Raw genomic sequence first — 17,080 nt, 5'->3', positions numbered from 1 at the left:
CCCAGTTCTCCCTTATCCCACGAGGCCTGCCAGTTGACAAGTGTACTCTGACGTGAAAATTTTAAAAATTCATTGTAGGCAATTGGCCTGTTATAAATATCACCGTTTGTTGCGCCCACCTTAGCCAAAGTGTCCGCTTTCTCATTGCCCGGAATGGAACAATGAGAAGGGACCCACACTAAGGTAATCTGAGAAGATTTTTCGGATAAAGCACTCAGATGTTCCCGTATTTTCCCCAGGAAATACGGAGAGTGCCTTACATCCTTCATCGGTCGGAGAGCCTCAATAGAACTGAGACTGTCCGTAAAGATGATATTGGTTGTTGAAGAGTACGCAAAAGCCCAACAAGTAATTTAATCGATACCCAACCATGCTTACAAAACTCTAATTTTGCAGCTATATTAGAGTGGAACATTTTTCGGTCTCCTAGCGCAGTTGCTATTCCTGTACGAAATTCGGAGAAACGTTCTCATATGTAAAATATTGAATCCCATCGTGCAGTGCATCTTTATTGGAGGCGTCTTTCTGGTAAATCAAGGCACTCTAGTAGGATTCTAACGCAATTATTCGAATATGTATACAAATTTCGAAAGAAACCTACAACTGCACAGCATGCTTTAATCAACACACTGCATTCTCTAACACCTACAACTTTATTTATAGTTAATTGAAGAGTATGTGCAGCACATCGTTGACTAAATGCAGCCTGGCTTGATGAATCGAAAACCTTAATTTCCCAAATGAAATTGGACGCATTGTCATACTAATACTAAGAATCTTTTACCCACTTTTAACTACTTTCTCTAAATTTAATACAGAGATATTAAGCAAAATTTATTTACACTCGCTTTATTTCACTATCCAAATCTCAACGAAACGAAATTTACGTACAACAGACTTACACGCGAAACTTTCCGATGCTTGCTACACTAGCGCGTATTGAACGAGCAATGTCAGATATTTTCATTTGAACTCTAATCGTAATTATATTTCGTATCCCATGAACGTCGCATATTACAATTTGTTATGCGGGAATGGGGGCATGAGAATAAAACCATGTTTCGCATTACGTATTATTTGATCGGGTTTGACAAAAATATGAATAAATATTCTGACCAAGAATATTTGAAGTTGAATGCCAAAGGTAATCGCAGCTCTCATGTTTAGCATCGTATGGAGAATTTCAGATATCTGAATAGCTAATATCCGGATCTCGAATATATTCAATCCAAAATCTCAGCACCAATAAGTTGCGAAATCAGATCGATTTAAAAAAAAACCTTTGTTTATTTACGTACATTTCAATGAATAATTAGTTTACTTGCTCTATACTAATCAATTGAAAATCATTAAGATAGACAGGTCTGGACAATTTTACCTCTGTACTTCTATGACCAAAACATAGAGAATGTAGCGCCGCCTTTTTGTTAAGTAAAGTTTGAATACACCTAGCCAAGCAGATTCATTTTAAATGAGAAATCAATTTCTTTAAAATCGGCAGCGCACAAAATAGCGTTGTAAGAGTTAAGCAGATTTGAGCGCAAACGAGCTCCCATTAAACAGGCTTAGTAACAAAGGAATAATTAAACGAATGCTTTTAATCTTGTCGATACTGAAAGTATTCACCCACTGAAATTGGTTCATTTCAGTACCAATCTCTGATTGCCAGAATTTAAACAGATTTGCGCACAAATGAGTTCTCATTAAACAGGCTTAGTTATACGTTAAAAATAATTAAGCGAATGCTTTGAATCTCGTCGATACTGGAAATACTCACCCATTGGAATTGGTTTATTTCAACACCAATCACGTCCTTTGCTGGATGTAGCCTACGTACTTTTACGTGGTTCACAAGACGCGTACACTGCCGGGCAGAGAAGATGACTACGCACCGAACAATATCTTCCCCTGATAACACTCACATTCGTCATCTGGGACCTTTCCATTTCCGAGAAAGCATTTTATTTCAGTTCGTTTTCGGCCTATCCGGTGCCAGCAGCGGTTGGGAAAAAAATCAAAACGACTTTTCTCGACCGGTTTGTCCTACCTATCGCCCCCCGTTACTGGAGTACCAAAGTGCGGCAGTGGGTGTGGGTGGGTGCGTACATAGTGACAGTCGAAATCATAATGAAAACTCACCCTTCTGTCAGTCGCTACTTTGCTGTTACTTCTCGCAATCTGTAACTTCATCATCCCGGCCAGCCGTTGCCGTAGCCCCGGAGGGATGGTTCGCCTTCGAATGTCGTGAAGACAAATAAAGAGATATGATTTAGCAACGACTGATGGTAACGAAGTCGGCGCGGGACCTCTGTCCGCCAGAACCATCCTTCGTTTTTTTTTCTCTCTCTCGTCGCTTAATGCTTTTTGCTGTGTGCGAAAACTCTGTGTGATTTCGTGAGCTCGTTCGTAAGCTAGACATTCATTTTCACTTTTTTCACATTTACGGGCTTTCCATCTGGGCCGGCATTTTACAGCTCTGCTGATGGTATGTGCCGGAAATGGCGGATGCAGGCTTGGAAGTGGGCGTCCAAAGCGAGTCCTTGACGATGGCAGTTCAGGCGCGGGTGGAGCACTTTCATATTTGTACTTCGTGAAAATCAAAAGAAAATACCGCATGAGTAGCTCCGCAGAAGCCGTAGGAAGTTGAGAATTCCTATGCAAGAGGCTGGTTTTTTTTTTTTTTGTTTAGAAGGCACTCGAAAAATAATAAGGAAATTTGATGTGCCGGATTGACGATCCTCGCCTGTTATTACGACGCATAAGTTAAAGCAATAACGCAGTCGTTTTAATTCGATTGTAAGAAGCTAAAAAATGTACGATGAGCATAGGAGTATTTCACATATTTTAAACTCCCAGCGCCAGGGACTCAGAGGGACGAGAAATGTGTAAAATGAAATCTCTCCGACAAAAAACGGAGCAGTCGTAAAGTATCCCATCCACATGGACAGTGCATTGCGAAAGCGGAAAAAATTTTTGGCTACTATTCGCTTTGGGTGCTGCGAAAAATACCTTCTTCAGAAAAAAAAGGAAAAAACGGCTTCTTTGGAATGCGCTGGAGCATTGGAATGACTGGATGATTAGGGGTTTAACGAGTGCAATCAATGTGGTCTGTCGCATTCCGCACTGAGTTTTGGTTACGTGTGGTTGGGAGACTTTTCGAATATGCGGTCGCAAAATTTTCCCCCTGCATAATTGTGACATAATTCAGAGTCAAATACACGCTGACGTTTGAAGGAGGAATGGTATTATTAACATGATATTCAAAGTTTGGGTATTTGAAGCACATACGCTATCATATCAAAAATAAATACATAGTGACAGTAGAAGAGAACTTTATTGAAAATTAGTTAGCCTTACGTTACATGTTATATAGCAAAAAAACGACATTAAAACATTGATAATGCGCACAATTGTTGATGATGAGTTTTTTTTAATAATCAGACTAATAATGTTGCCACACATTATTTTCGAAGAATTATACTTCAAGAGTAACTTTTCTTCCTATAATTCTTAAACTGCTTTGAAGAAAATATAAGCCTATGGCCACCCGCAGCTAAGCATCAAACAGTTGGTTGCAATGTATCCCCTCCTAAAACCTTTGTATGCGTCCGCAGCCATTGTCTTCCAGTTTTTTCTTTGTCTGTGGGTACACTCATAATGTGTCCTTCGTCGCTACTCGTAGTATTCCTCGCGTACTGTGATGTGTAGCATTTCATCTTCATTAGCGAAGTGGATCGCCACTGACGACACCGGGCTGCTCTAGTAAACAACCGATGTCAATAAACTAAGAAGCTGTGTCTTGCAGGACGCATAACGGCGCATCGAAGCATCCATTATTAAATTCCGTGCCATTGTCATTTTGGACCTAGCCATCGCAGAAGAGCCTTTGTTGTGATAAACTCTTGTGGAATGCGGAGCTTCCTAATGAAATGGATAACGAAAAAGATTTCTTCTGCCGGGAATGTTTTAATTTGTGAAGCTTGCCATCAGACGATGTACAACACGGGATATAATGTTGTTGTCGTTTTTTTTTTGTCTTGCCTCGCTACAAAATATCTTATGTATGCATAGCCCAACGCTCATCATACACCACTTTCATCTTTCATTCAATCCACCGCATCCTGCAAAAAAAATCTATCCTCAACGGCAGCCAACCGAACAACAGTGCAAAGACACTTTGTTATTGCTACTTTATTTGTTTTATGATCTTCGTTAACCAGCATTCTATGCTGGAAAGTGGCAACTACCGCTGTACTAGCTTCTGGTTAGCCTCCAAGGGCTGCACCAGTAAGCTGCCTGTTCTGTACTGACTGCTACCATAGATGCTTAGGCCTGCGGGGATGGGTCTCGCGCGTAAATCACGTCATCATCCCTTTTATTTCATACCGCAGCAGCACTGGTAGCAGCGCCCAAAGCACCCGGTCCAGTCGGGGCTGTCGCATAATTTACGACCCGTCCGTGATTTCCAGTCAAACCGGTTGTTCCCCAAACCCTACTACAATGTACGATGCGGCAGCTGATGATGCGCTTTTCTCTCTGTCTCTCTCTCTCTCTCTCTCTCTCTCTCTCTCTCTCGTTCCAGTTCTGGTCAGCATATGCACCGTGTTCCTCGCAGCACCTAGACGCCGTACAGTTAACGCTAGAACAGATAGACTTAATACGCAGATTAGTGAATCTGTACCCGCAGCATATGGCTCTTGTGACGACAGCCGACGGTAAGTAATCAAGGGTTTAATTGAATCGCAACCGGAATCTGAACAATTTTCTTCGCTTCGGGCAGGCATTGCGGAAAGCCACCGCTCCGGCAAACTGGCCAGCCTGATCGGCATCGAGGGTGGCCACTCGATCGGTACCAGTCTGGGGGTACTGCGGACCTTCTACCAGCTTGGGGCCCGCTATCTGACGCTAACGCACACCTGCAACACACCGTGGGCCGACTGCTGCAAAGTTGATGAACCGGGCCGGGTTCCCCACATCGGGGGCCTGTCGCACTTCGGCACACTGGTGGTCACCGAGATGAACCGGCTCGGGATGATCGTCGATCTATCGCACGTGTCGGTGCCAACGATGCTGGATGCGCTGGCCACCTCCAAGGCACCCGTCATCTTCTCTCATTCGTCGGCTCACGCCATCTGCAACAGCTCGCGGAATGTACCGGATCACGTGCTGAAGCGATTGGTGAGTGGCCGATTTTGGAGTGCTAATATTGCACACTCTTCTATTCAGTACTGTTTAGGTTCTCTCCAAGACAAATATTTTTCTACATAGGTTTTAAATGATTCGAGAAGACACTCCAACTTCTTTTGGATCTTGGTCCAAAATATAATTGAAAAAGTAAAAGTCAAAAAACAAAAGTCAATAATGACGCGAAAAAGATAACATGATTCTCGGTATATTTCTACTACATGTGTGCTATTGTAACAGCCAACAATAACAACTCAAAAATCAATTACCATTAGTCAACAGTCAGAAATCCAACAAAAGTCTGCAAGGAGAAACCAAATGCCAAGAGTAAAAAGAAAACATTTCAAAAATATAAGTCGAAAGCGAAAATTTCAATCAAAATTAAAAAATCAAAAGTCTAAAATCTAAAATTAAGAGACATAAGTTAAAAAATCAAAATAAAAATGCAAAAGTCAAAGATTGCAAAAAAAAAAAATCAACATACAAGAAAAAAGTCAAAAGTGAAGAAATAAAAGCAAAAACTAAAAGTCAAACGAAACAGGCAAAATAAAAAAACTAGAAGTCAAACAAAAAAAAACAAAAGCCAAATATATAATTGAATAAAAAATGAAAAAAAAAAATATTAGTCGAAAGAAAATAATCTAAATTCCACTTCCAGATTTCGAAAATCACATATCTAAAAAAGAAAGTTTAAAGTTAGAAGACAAATTTTAGAAGTCGAAAGCCGAAATTCAAAAATCAAAAAGTTAGACATCAAAAGTCAAATCTGTCATTACCCAATCAAAAAACAAATTCAACGGTTTTGACCGTCAGAAACAAATTATCAAGAACTGAAAAACAAATGACAAAAAGTCAACACGAACCAAATAAAATATCGCATGACATAAATAAAAAACCGAAATTAAATAGCAAAAAGTCGAAAGTCAGAAAATTAACCATATGCCGGAATCGACAAATTTAACCCTCTAGTGCCCAAGTTAATTTCTAGACGGGCTTCGGTAAAATCAATATGAATCATTATAAACAGTTTTTAAGTATTTATTGAAGCTTTTTAGAGGTTTGACTGAAGCCCGCCAAATGACGGTCTTGGGCACTAGAGGGTTGAAGCGAAAAGTCATAAATCAAAGGTTACAACTCAACAGTCAGAATCCAAATGTCAGAAACAAAAATTCTATTAAAATTAAATGAAGAGGTCGACTCTTCAAAACTCACAATTCTAAAATCAAAAATCAAGTTAAAAGTGAGAACCCGAGCGATAAAAAGGCAACAGACGATATTTAAAAGTCGTAAGTGAAAAATCGAAAATCAAAAGTCAAAATTCAAAAGTCAAAGTGTCATAAGTAAAAAAGAAAAAAAAAGTCTACAGTTGAAATGAAACGATCAAATGTCAGAACTGCAGTTTTAAAACTAAAAAAAAAAATCAGCAGAAACTTAATCGTAAACAGTTTTGTCATGAATCAAAAGGAAAAATTCAACAGTCAAAAATCGAATACAAAGAAAAAAACAAAAAATTCTATCAGAGTTAATCAGGAGTCGAAAGTCAAAATTCATGAGCTTAAAACTAAAACATAACAGTTAAAAGATCAGATTTGAAGGAAAAGAGGTAAAAATCTAATGAAAGTCAGAGGTCAACCCATAAGTTAAAGCCAAGGTTACACTTCAAAGACAGACAAAAATTAAAGTCAAAAGGCGAAAATCGGAAATCAAGTTAGTCATTCCTATTTCAAAAGATAAAAGTTCAAATCTAATTGTGCAGAGTTGAAGGTCAAAAGTCAAAATCAAAAGTCAATGTTCAATACAAAAAGTAAAAATTAAAAAGTTAAAAGTAAAAAGTAAAAAGTGAAAAGTAAAAAGTAAAAAGTAAAAAGTAAAAAGTAAAAAGTAAAAAGTAAAAAGTAAAAAGTAAGAGGTAAAAAGTAAAAAGTAAAAAGTAAAAAGTAAAAAGTAAAAAGTAAAAAGTAAAAAGTAAAAAGTAAAAAGTAACAAGTAATAAGTAAAAAGTAAAAAGTAAAAAGTAAAAAGTAAAAAGTAAAAAGTGAAAAGTAAAAAGCAATAAGTAAAAGGTAAAAAGTAAAAAGTAAAAAGTAAAAAGTAAAAAGTAAAAAGTAAAAAGTAAAAAGTAAAAAGTAAAAAGTAAAAAGTAAAAAGTAAAAAGTAAAAAGTAAAAAGTAAAAAGTAAAAAGTAAAAAGTAAAAAGTAAAAAGTAAAAAGTAAAAATTTAAAAGTTAAAAGTAAAAAGTAAAAAGTAAAAAGTAAAAAGTAAAAAGTAAAAAGTAAAAAGTAAAAAGTAAAAAGTAAAAAGTAAAAAGTAAAAAGTAAAAAGTAAAAAGTAAAAAGTAAAAAGTAAAAAGTAAAAAGTAAAAAGTAAAAAGTAAAAAGTAAAAAGTAAAAAGTAAAAAGTAAAAAGTAAAAAGTAAAAAGTAAAAAGTAAAAAGTAAAAAGTAAAAAGTAACAAGTAAAAAGTGAAAAGTAAAAAGTAAAAAGTAAAAAGTTGAAAATTAAAAGTAATAAGTAAAAAGTAAAAAATAATAAGTAAAAAGTAAAATGTAAAAAGTAAAAAGTAAAAAGTAATAAGTAAAGAGTAAAAAGTAAAGAGTAAAACGTAAAAAGTAAAAAGTGAGGAGTAAAAAGTAAAAAGTAAAAAGTAAAAAGTAAAAAGTAAAAAGTAAAAAGTAAAAAGTAAAAAGTAAAAAGTAAAAAGTAAAAAGTAAAAAGTAAGGAGTAAAAAGTAAAAAGTAAAAAGTAAAAAGTAAAAAGTAAAAAGTAAAAAGTAAAAAGTAAAAAGTAAAAAGTAAAAAGTAAAAAGTAAAAAGTAAAAAGTAAAAAGTAAAAAGTAACAAGTAAAAAGTAAAAAGTAAAAAGTAAAAAGTAAAAAGTAAAAAGTAAAAAGTAAAAAGTAAAAAGTAAAAAGTAAAAAGTAAAAAGTAAAAAGTAAAAAGTAAAAAGTAAAAAGTAAAAAGTAAAAAGTAAAAAGTAAAAAGTAAAAAGTAAAAAGTAAAAAGTAAAAAGTAAAAAGTAAAAAGTAAAAAGTAAAAAGTAAAAAGTAAAAAGTAAAAAGTAAAAAGTAAAAAGTAAAAAGTAAAAAGTAAAAAGTAAAAAGTAAAAAGTAAAAAGTAAAAAGTAAAAAGTAAAAAGTAAAAAGTAAAAAGTAAAAAGTAAAAAGTAAAAAGTAAAAAGTAAAAAGTAAAAAGTAAAAAGTAAAAAGTAAAAAGTAAAAAGTAAAAAGTAAAAAGTAAAAAGTAAAAAGTAAAAAGTAAAAAGTAAAAAGTAAAAAGTAAAAAGTAAAAAGTAAAAAGTAAAAAGTAAAAAGTAAAAAGTAAAAAGTAAAAAGTAAAAAGTAAAAAGTAAAAAGTAAAAAGTAAAAAGTAAAAAGTAAAAAGTGAAAAGTTAAAAGTAAAAGGAAATATGTTAAAAGTAAAATTTAAAAAATGAGAAGTGAAAGTTAGGAGTCAGAAGTAAGAAATAAAAAATAAGAAGTTGAAGGTTAGAAGTTAGAAGTTAGAAGTTAGTTGTTAGAAGTTAGAGGTTAGAAGTTAGAAATTAGAAGTTAGAAGTTAGAAGTTAGAAGTAAGAAGTTAGAAGTTAGAAGTTAGAAGTTAGAAGTTAGAAGTTAGAAGTTAGAAGTTAGAAGTTAGAAGTTAGAAGTTAGAAGTTTGAAGTTTGAAGTTAGAAGTTAGAAGTTAGAAGTTAGAAGTCAGAAGTTAGAAGTTAAAAGTTAAAAGCTAGAATTTGGAATTTATAAGTTGGAAGTTAAATAATAGAAGTTAAAAATTAGAAGCCAGAAGTTAAAAATAAGAATTTGGAAGTTATAAATCAGAAGTTAGAAGTTAGAAGTTAGAAGTTAGAAGTTAGAAGTTAGAAGTTAGAAGTTAGAAGTTAGAAGTTAGAAGTTAGAAGTTAGAAGTTAGAAGTTAGAAGTTAGAAGTTAGAAGTTAGAAGTTAGAAGTTAGAAGTTGAAGGTTAGAAGTTAGAAGTTAGAAGTTAGATTTTGGAAGTTAGGTTGGAAGTTGAAAGTTAGATGTTAAAAGTTAGGAGTCAGAAGTTAGAAGTTAGATTTTGGAAGTTAGAAGTTAGATTTTGGAAGTTAGAAGTTAGATTTTGGAAGTTAGAATTTGGAAAATAAAAGTTTGAAGTTTTAAGCTAGAAGTTAGAAGTTAGAAGTTAGAAGTTAGAAGTTAGAAGTTAGAAGTTAGAAGTTAGAAGTTAGAAGTTAGAAGTTAGAAGCTAGAAGTTAGAAGTTAGAAGTTAGATGTTAGAAGTTAGAAGTTAGAAGTTAGAGGTTAGAAGTTAGAAGTTAGAAGTTAGATGTTAGAAGTTAGAAGTTAGAAGTTAGATGTTAGAAGTTAGAAGTTGAAGGTTAGAAGTTAGAAGTTAGATGTTAGAAGTTAGAAGTAAGAAGTTAGAAGTTAGAAGTTAGATTTTGGAAATTAGAAGTTGGAAGTTAAAAGTTAGAAGTCAGAAGTTATAAATAAGAATTAAGAAGTTGGAAGTTAGAAGTTAGAAGTTAGAAGTTAGAAGTTAGATATTAGAAGTTAGAAGTAAGAAGTTCGAAGTTAGAAGTTAGAAGTTAGAATTTAGAAGTTAGAAGTTGGAAGTTAAAAGTTAGAAGTTAGAAGTTAGGAGTCAGAAGTTAGAAATAAGCATTAAGATGTTGGGAGTTAGATTTTAGAAGGTAGAAGTTAAAAGCTAGAAGTTAGAAATAAGAAGCTAGAAGTTGAAAGTCAGAAGTTAGAAGTGAAAACATAGAAGTTTAAAAGCCAATATCAAAATTCAAAAGTTAAAAGACGAAAAACGAAAGTTGACAATCAACATTAGGAAGTCAAAAATTCATATTGAAAAATTGCAGAATTTTAAATTCCAAATTGTCAAAAATTATGAATTTTGACCTAGACCTCAAAAAAATGTTAGAAAGTCAAGAAATTAAAAAAAAAATGTAAACTTTGAAAATAAAATCTTATAAGCCAAAGAATTTAAAAATAATAAATCAGAAGACAAAAGTCACAAATCAAATCTCAAAATTCAAAATTCAAGAGTCACTACACAAAAGTTAGAAGTAAAGAATTATTAGATAAATATCAAAAAATCAATAGTCAAAAGTTAAAAAAAGTTAAAGTCAAAACTCACAAAAAAAAAGAAAAACAAAGTGATGAGTTGTATGTCAATAATCGAAATCATAAATCAATATTTTAAATTCAGAAGTCGCAAATGAAGAGTCAAAATATTAAATACAATAATCAAACATCAACTGTCAAAACTCAAAATCAAAAGTGAGAGTAAAATATCAAAAATTGAAATTTAGAAGTCAAAAGTATAGTACCTACGCTCTAAAATCTAAAACCTAAAGTGTATATTCTAAAGTCTAAAGTCTAGAGTCTAAAGTCTAAAGTCTTAAGTCGAAAGTCGAAAGTCTAACGTCTAAAGTCTAAAGTCTAAAGTCTAAAGTCTAAAGTCTAAAGTCTAAAGTCTAAAGTCTAACGTCTAAAGTCTGAAGTCTTAAATCTATAGCCTATGGCTTAAAGCAGTGATGAAAAGGAAACGAATATGATGCAATCGTCGTTTATTCAACACATGTGCACTTCATTAAGTGTACAGACCGCAACTAAACTTGAATCCTGTCAACCCATAATAAAATGATGATATGGTGCATAGGTTTCATCGCTGATCTTAAGTCTGAAATCTGACTTCGAAAGTACTAAGTCTTAAGTCGAAAGTCGAAAGTCTAAAGTCTAAAGTCCAAAGTGTAAAGTTTAAAGTCTTAAGTCTTAAGTCTAAAGTCCAAAGTCTAAGGTCTAATGTTCAAAGTCCGAAGTCTTAAGTAAAAATCTTAAGTCTAAAGTCTATAGTCTTTAGTCTGAAATCTGAAGTCTTAAGTCTTAGGTCTAAAATCTCAAGTCCAAAGTCTAAAATTTAAAATTAAAAGTCAGAAGTCTAAAATCTAAAGTCAGAAGTCCTATATCTAAAGCCTATAGTCCAAAGTCTAAAACCTAAAATCTAAAGTCCAAAGTCGAAAGTCTTAAGTCTAAATTCTTAAGTCTAAAATATGAAGTCTTAAGTCTAATATCTCAAGTCCAAAGTCTAAAGTCTAAAGTCAAAAGTCGAAAGTCGGAAGTCTATAGTCTGAAGCCTAAAGTCTCTAGTCAAAAGTCTCAAGTCTAGAGTCTAAAGCCTGAAGTTCAAAGTTTATATTCTAAAGTTATAATTCTCAAGTCTCAAAATTAAAGTCACATGTCCAAAGATTGATGTTTCAATTCAATTATTGAAAGTTAAAAACCAAAGATGGAAAATTGAAATTCAAAACATGAAAATCAAAAATAGCACATTTGAAAATCAAATGAAAAAAAAACAAATGAAATTTAAAAATCCAAATTTCGAAATCGAAAATCAAGAATTAGAATTCGAAAAACAAATCGAATAAAGAATCAGATTTCGAAACTGCAGTTTCTGGCGGTCGGAGATCGAAATCAAATACGTTTTAACTTGCATACAATTTTTATATAAGATATTCATTCATTTTCTTCTCCCATTCATAATCATGGAACTTTTTTTTGGCATACACCAGAACTTAGTTCAATAAAATAAATTTCGCCCTAAAAAGAAGTTTATTTTTGATAACTTTTATTTGAAAACTTTGCACAACCAAGTTTGCTGTTTTCAATAATATTATCACAGCTGAACAGCAAGCACCTCGTAGGTACCGCAAAAGTATTGACAACTTGCCACAACACCAGTCTGCTTTCGAAAGACAAATTGAGCAGACGCTGATTGAAGAAAAACAAGAAAATAATTAATATTGGTAGAACTCTTCCTCCAGCCGTCCGGTCCGTTCCGGACGTCAGTTGATCGGACTGATAGAGTCCTCCGATGTCCGCATCAGTTGGTGGTTTTTAATAGCGATGGAAAAGAGTCCCCTCCACAGCTACAGAAGAGTTTATAGTCACAAGGAAACATACACATACCCGTAGGCTAATATGGTACGATGCGGTAAGAATTAATGCAAAACTTTCTCTTTTCCCATTTTCCGCCTTACTGACAACACAATGCACCATCAACATCATGCTGGTCAACATCATCGAACACAACACTAACGGCTGGTTGGTCATGACTCAACACAACATCTTCTTCGGTATGGTAACACCACACCGTGTGTGTGTATGTCTGCACGTGTGGTCCCGTTCCCGATGCTTCAATAACTGGACCCGACCGGACTGGTAAAACCACATCTGCATTCAACCCCTCGGCTGCCCTGATTCCTCTGGCGCACGCAGTCTGCCAATGGTGGCCTGGTCATGGTTGCTTTCTACCCACATTTCGTTAGTTGTGGCGAGAAGGCAACCCTCAAGGATGTTGTCGGTAAGTTTAATTTATATTAAATTTTCTCCATCGGTGAGCCCTCCTGCACTGTTTGCGTTCCCAATTCCGCCGCGCCTGTACGCGCCGTAGAAACATGCTTCGAACGGATTGTTCAGCTCCAAGATCCGCCTGCAGACTTTCATTTTTGATTGGAACCGGTCGACCCCCTCACCTCTCCCTACTGTGCGGCAAAGTCGCTCTTACAAGAAAAGCCACCTTTTCTTGATGGGGTTTTTCAGTACGACTGGTGCTGATGTCGCCTTCAGCATGTTATCTTACGAAGCATTGGTCACTGATCGGCCCAAACCAATGACGACGCTGCAAGTAACATCGTTTTACCGAATGTGCTTAAGAGCGGTAGAATGATTTTTAGCTTTAGCTGTCTATAAATTAGTTAGGTGAAGAGGATACTGTTAAACTATTTAAATCAATTTGAAAGCTAAAACATATTCTTCATCTTCTCCCGTAAATCTTTCGACGCTGGTCGAACGGAGAAGCATCGCCACCATTGCCAAGCAATCCGATGGTTTTCCGTTGTCGATTGACGCGTGAATATTGGCTTACGATGGCTCGGTATGGCTCGAGCTATCAGCCGGTTGTTTATTTTTATTAAAGTAGATCCAGTCGGAAGGAATTTAATATTGTGTTGCTATTTTGCTGTTGTGGTATGCAGCCAGCTTTCTTCGTCCTGGCTGCCAGTGCAGGAGAGTCTTGGAAATGCAATTTTGAACTACTTTATCGGTGATGATGATGATTATGATGATAACAATGCAGCAACTGCTGTTGTCTTCGAACAGAATCATTGCTTAATGAAAATATGCTTTCGAAGTATGTACTACGAAGATTTTTTCTCAGACATGATTCGTTCGCTTCAACTAAAAATGTAATGCTGGAAAAGCGGTCATAGGTTTACCATGAGATCGAAAAATGCCAAAAATTCGGCAAATAAATCTTCTGATGCACGCTCTGAGCTTAAGGTCTTCATGGGTTGAATATTTTCTGACAAAACGCAAAAAAATGCGCATAGCTAATGTTATCATGATTGGCATTTTTTTTTTAAGTCGCTTCTCGCTCTAACTTGAGACAGACGTGGGTTAATTCAGGCCAATCTCATTTCCCAGCCCTCCAGGGCATAGACATCGCTATCACTCAGTTTTTTGCCAATAGTTCGAACCCTAGCGTGTAGCGAAAGTGTACACGTACGACCGTCAGCCCTTCTCATGTTGAGTTTCGAAATGTTGTTTATGTGTATGCGTCGGTATGTAAATCAAACCTGTGAAAGGTTTTTCTTCCCTCCGTCGAACTGAGTGTTACATCCCGAAACTGTTTGATCTGTTCTATACACACACATAAAAAACGAAACGTGCCTCATCGAAGCGAAGAATGAAAGAAAAAAGTCATTCCTTCTCGCGCCGGGTTTCCGTCGTTCGAAAAGCTGAAAGAAGACAAACTTCAGAGACCGTATAGGAATTAGTTGAATGGAAAAAAATACGCCAGTGTAAGATTAATTGCAATTCCAAACCATCCGGTGTGTACACGTGGTAGTCTTCTTTCGGGAGGGTAATCGGTTACAAATTCTGCCCACCTTGAATCGAAGTCAGGGTTGCAGTTTGAACTTATGATATTGGATATTTTTTGGACGAAAATATTTTTCAAAAATAGGCATGTAACTTTTCTATTGGGGAAGAAAAGGACACAGAATAAAAAAAATCAAGGACTTGAAAGTGGCGAAACTTAACAGAAGGAACAAAGCCTGGTAATTGGTATCGAAGAACAGTAAACGTAAAAGGAGGGGCGAAGCATACACAAAAGTACGGATAAATAATGAGCCTATCCCTTACTCACTTACTTATTACTAATAATGGAAATGCAGAATGCTGCAGACACCCGGGCAATATCACAAAAGATCAACGTTTCTGGCTCCAAATGGTAATCCTAAACAGGAAGAAAAAAGCACTTTCCCATTAAGGCAGATCAATGACGTAGCCAAATGGTGGTTTTAGGATTAAAAGGCTTTAGGGGTTTCAGAAGGGGTCTTTGATATTCAAAAAATTTTCAAAGCTAGGTTTCTACATTATGACTCATTAATCAAATGTATATGAGAAATTTGACCTTCGAATTCCAGCTCATTGAATAATTGGCTCAGCTTACTATCACGAGATTATCTATTGATAAAAATATTGATTATCCTAATCTATCCGGAACAATTAAAAAAACAACATTTTCATAGTATGCCACCCTACTGGGAAAAGACGAACTATGAATTCCCAAGTATCAAAACTGGTTTTATCAATGTTTTATAGCGCTATTTAGGCTGTATTAAGCGCTATAAAACTTTGATAAAACCAATATTGTTACTAGGGTTGTTGATGTGAATTTGTAAATACATTTGAGAAGTTTTACAGCCTCTTCCTATAACCCATTTTTGAACAACAATTAAACCAATATAGATTCTATTCTATGCACGATAACGTGCAATCATTCATGCTGAGAACACTCACCGTTTGTGTTTTTTCTCAGCTGATTTACAATAGATAATTTTAAAAGTCAAAAAATATCTATATGTATTACGATTTTTACAGAATTGTCATCTCAAGAGTATAAACATTCGCAATATCTTGAGAACGGTTTCTTCCATTATGATTCACATGACAGGAATTAACTCCACATGTCATCAATCTGAGACGGCAAAAAAATTGTAGAAAAGCGTTTAACATAAGTATTTACGAAGGGACTTCGGGACTCCAGACAACTTTTTGAAATGCAAAATGGCAATCTTCGTTGTCTAGAAAATTACCTACACTAGTCAAACACCATCCAGCGTGGATATTCCAAAAATCAGACTGTTATCCAGACGCATGACTTCGACCCAAGACACAATTTCGAAATCCATGATGGCGACATCCGATTTCTGATCAAAGCCGGAATATTTCCGGAACCAAGATGATGTACACTCAATCGAAAGCAGCATCAGACGCTATTCTAGATTTCTAGATAGAAGCTATCGGATTCTAGAACAGCCTGAGATACCCAAAACGTTGGGTTTCCTGAATCAGAATGATACCCAGAAGCGGAAAACCAACTTCACTCATTTTTAATCGAAGCGAAAACAGAGAAATTGATATAATAAAACAGCGGTGCTCAACCTGGGGTACGCGTACCCCTAAGGGTACTCGAAAGCCTTCAGGGGGTACGCGGAATAAAAATCAGTAATGGCAGACAAAGAATTTTTTCTTTAAAGTACTTCATTTGTTGTTAAATCTTGCGCTTAAAACGTGACAGTAGCAATCAAACAAACCATTGTTCAATTTGAAACCTTAACTAGACTTCCACAACATGATCTACCACTACTCTCTCCCACTGTGCGAGAACATTCCAAGCCAGGGGGTACAATCGATATGAAAAATGTCGCCAAAAGGTGCGCGGGTAAAAAAAGGTTGGGAACCGCTGTAATAAAAAAATAACATTATTCGAATATTAGCAAATAATGGGAGTCATTCTGTGCCGAACACGCATCAGTACTGGACGTGTTTGGTGATCGGTCCGAGAGAGTATAAAACAAAAGACGTGTGAACAAGTGTTGGCATTGTTTGCCTGGTCGAGTGAAATAAATCCGGGTTCAAGGTCGTGCCTTTGTGCAACTGTTTCGCATCGTGACTGCCAGCTGGTGCGTAAGCCGATTTGGCTGCTGGCTGGATTGTGCTACAGCAGTGGACGAGACACAAACGAGGAAAAGAAGAAGGCATCAGTGTCAGCGAGTTGTATCGCTGTGTGGAGTGATCTCACACCTGACTCGCTGCTGGTGGCTGTTTGGTGCTGCTGTATTGGTGCTGCTGGCTGTAACGGCTGCTACTTCGAACGATCGGACAACCAACCTTACTGGAAGGGAGAAATAAAAAGGTACGTGTTCTTGTCAGCGCTAGTGCGCTAGACTAAGCACGATGGATGTAGATCCCTCGCCTCCCGCGCCACCATCCCCGAACCCCTCTGACCCTGACCCTTCTGTTACCCCCTCCCCTGTTCATTCTTCAGTCCCCCCTCGCCCCAGGCTTTACCCAGACGGAGCCCAGGGCAGCTATACTGTTTATTTTCGGCCAAAGGCAGGACCGAAATCGAAAAAGTTGAACCTCTTGCAGATTTCTAAAGACCTGACGAAGGAGTACAAGGGCGTGACCGAAATTTCCAAGGTCCGGCCTAACAAGCTCCGTATCGTGGTCGGTAACCTGAAAGAGGCCAACGATATAGCTTGCTCTGAGCTCTTCACACGCGAGTATCGCGTTTACATACCCGCACGAGACGTGGAGATCGACGGTGTCATAACCGATTCGAGTCTGTCCGTCGAGTGTATACTGCAAAGTGCCAAAGGGTGCTTTAAGAACAAAACGTGTCCCGAAGTAAAGGTGCTCGACTGCAAGCAATTGCGGTCAGCATCGATCATCGGTGGCAAAACAGTATACACTCCGTCAGACTCGTTTCGAGTTACGTTCGCCGGGTCTGCACTACCAAGCCACGTCTCGATCCACCGGGTTCGTCTCCCTGTGAGGCT

The 17,080-nt window shown here is 36.1% G+C and overlaps 1 protein-coding gene across 8 annotated transcripts in view; it reads left to right on the top strand.

Moving 5' to 3' along the window:
* LOC129732671 (dipeptidase 1) overlaps nt 1-17,080 on the top strand; it is a 649,785-nt gene that overhangs the window by 615,192 nt on the left and 17,513 nt on the right. For all 8 annotated transcript variants that reach the window (XM_055693747.1, XM_055693745.1, XM_055693749.1 and 5 more), the window contains 3 exons: nt 4,583-4,715; nt 4,781-5,178; nt 12,450-12,534. In XM_055693747.1, coding sequence (XP_055549722.1) covers nt 4,583-4,715; nt 4,781-5,178; nt 12,450-12,534 — 616 coding nt within the window. The remainder of the gene's footprint in view (nt 1-4,582; nt 4,716-4,780; nt 5,179-12,449; nt 12,535-17,080) is intronic.

The sequence above is a fragment of the Wyeomyia smithii genome, chromosome 3 (genome assembly GCF_029784165.1).
Source record: "Wyeomyia smithii strain HCP4-BCI-WySm-NY-G18 chromosome 3, ASM2978416v1, whole genome shotgun sequence".
Classification (NCBI taxonomy): Eukaryota; Metazoa; Arthropoda; class Insecta; order Diptera; family Culicidae; genus Wyeomyia; species Wyeomyia smithii.
This window is presented reverse-complemented; position numbering and strand designations above follow the sequence as displayed.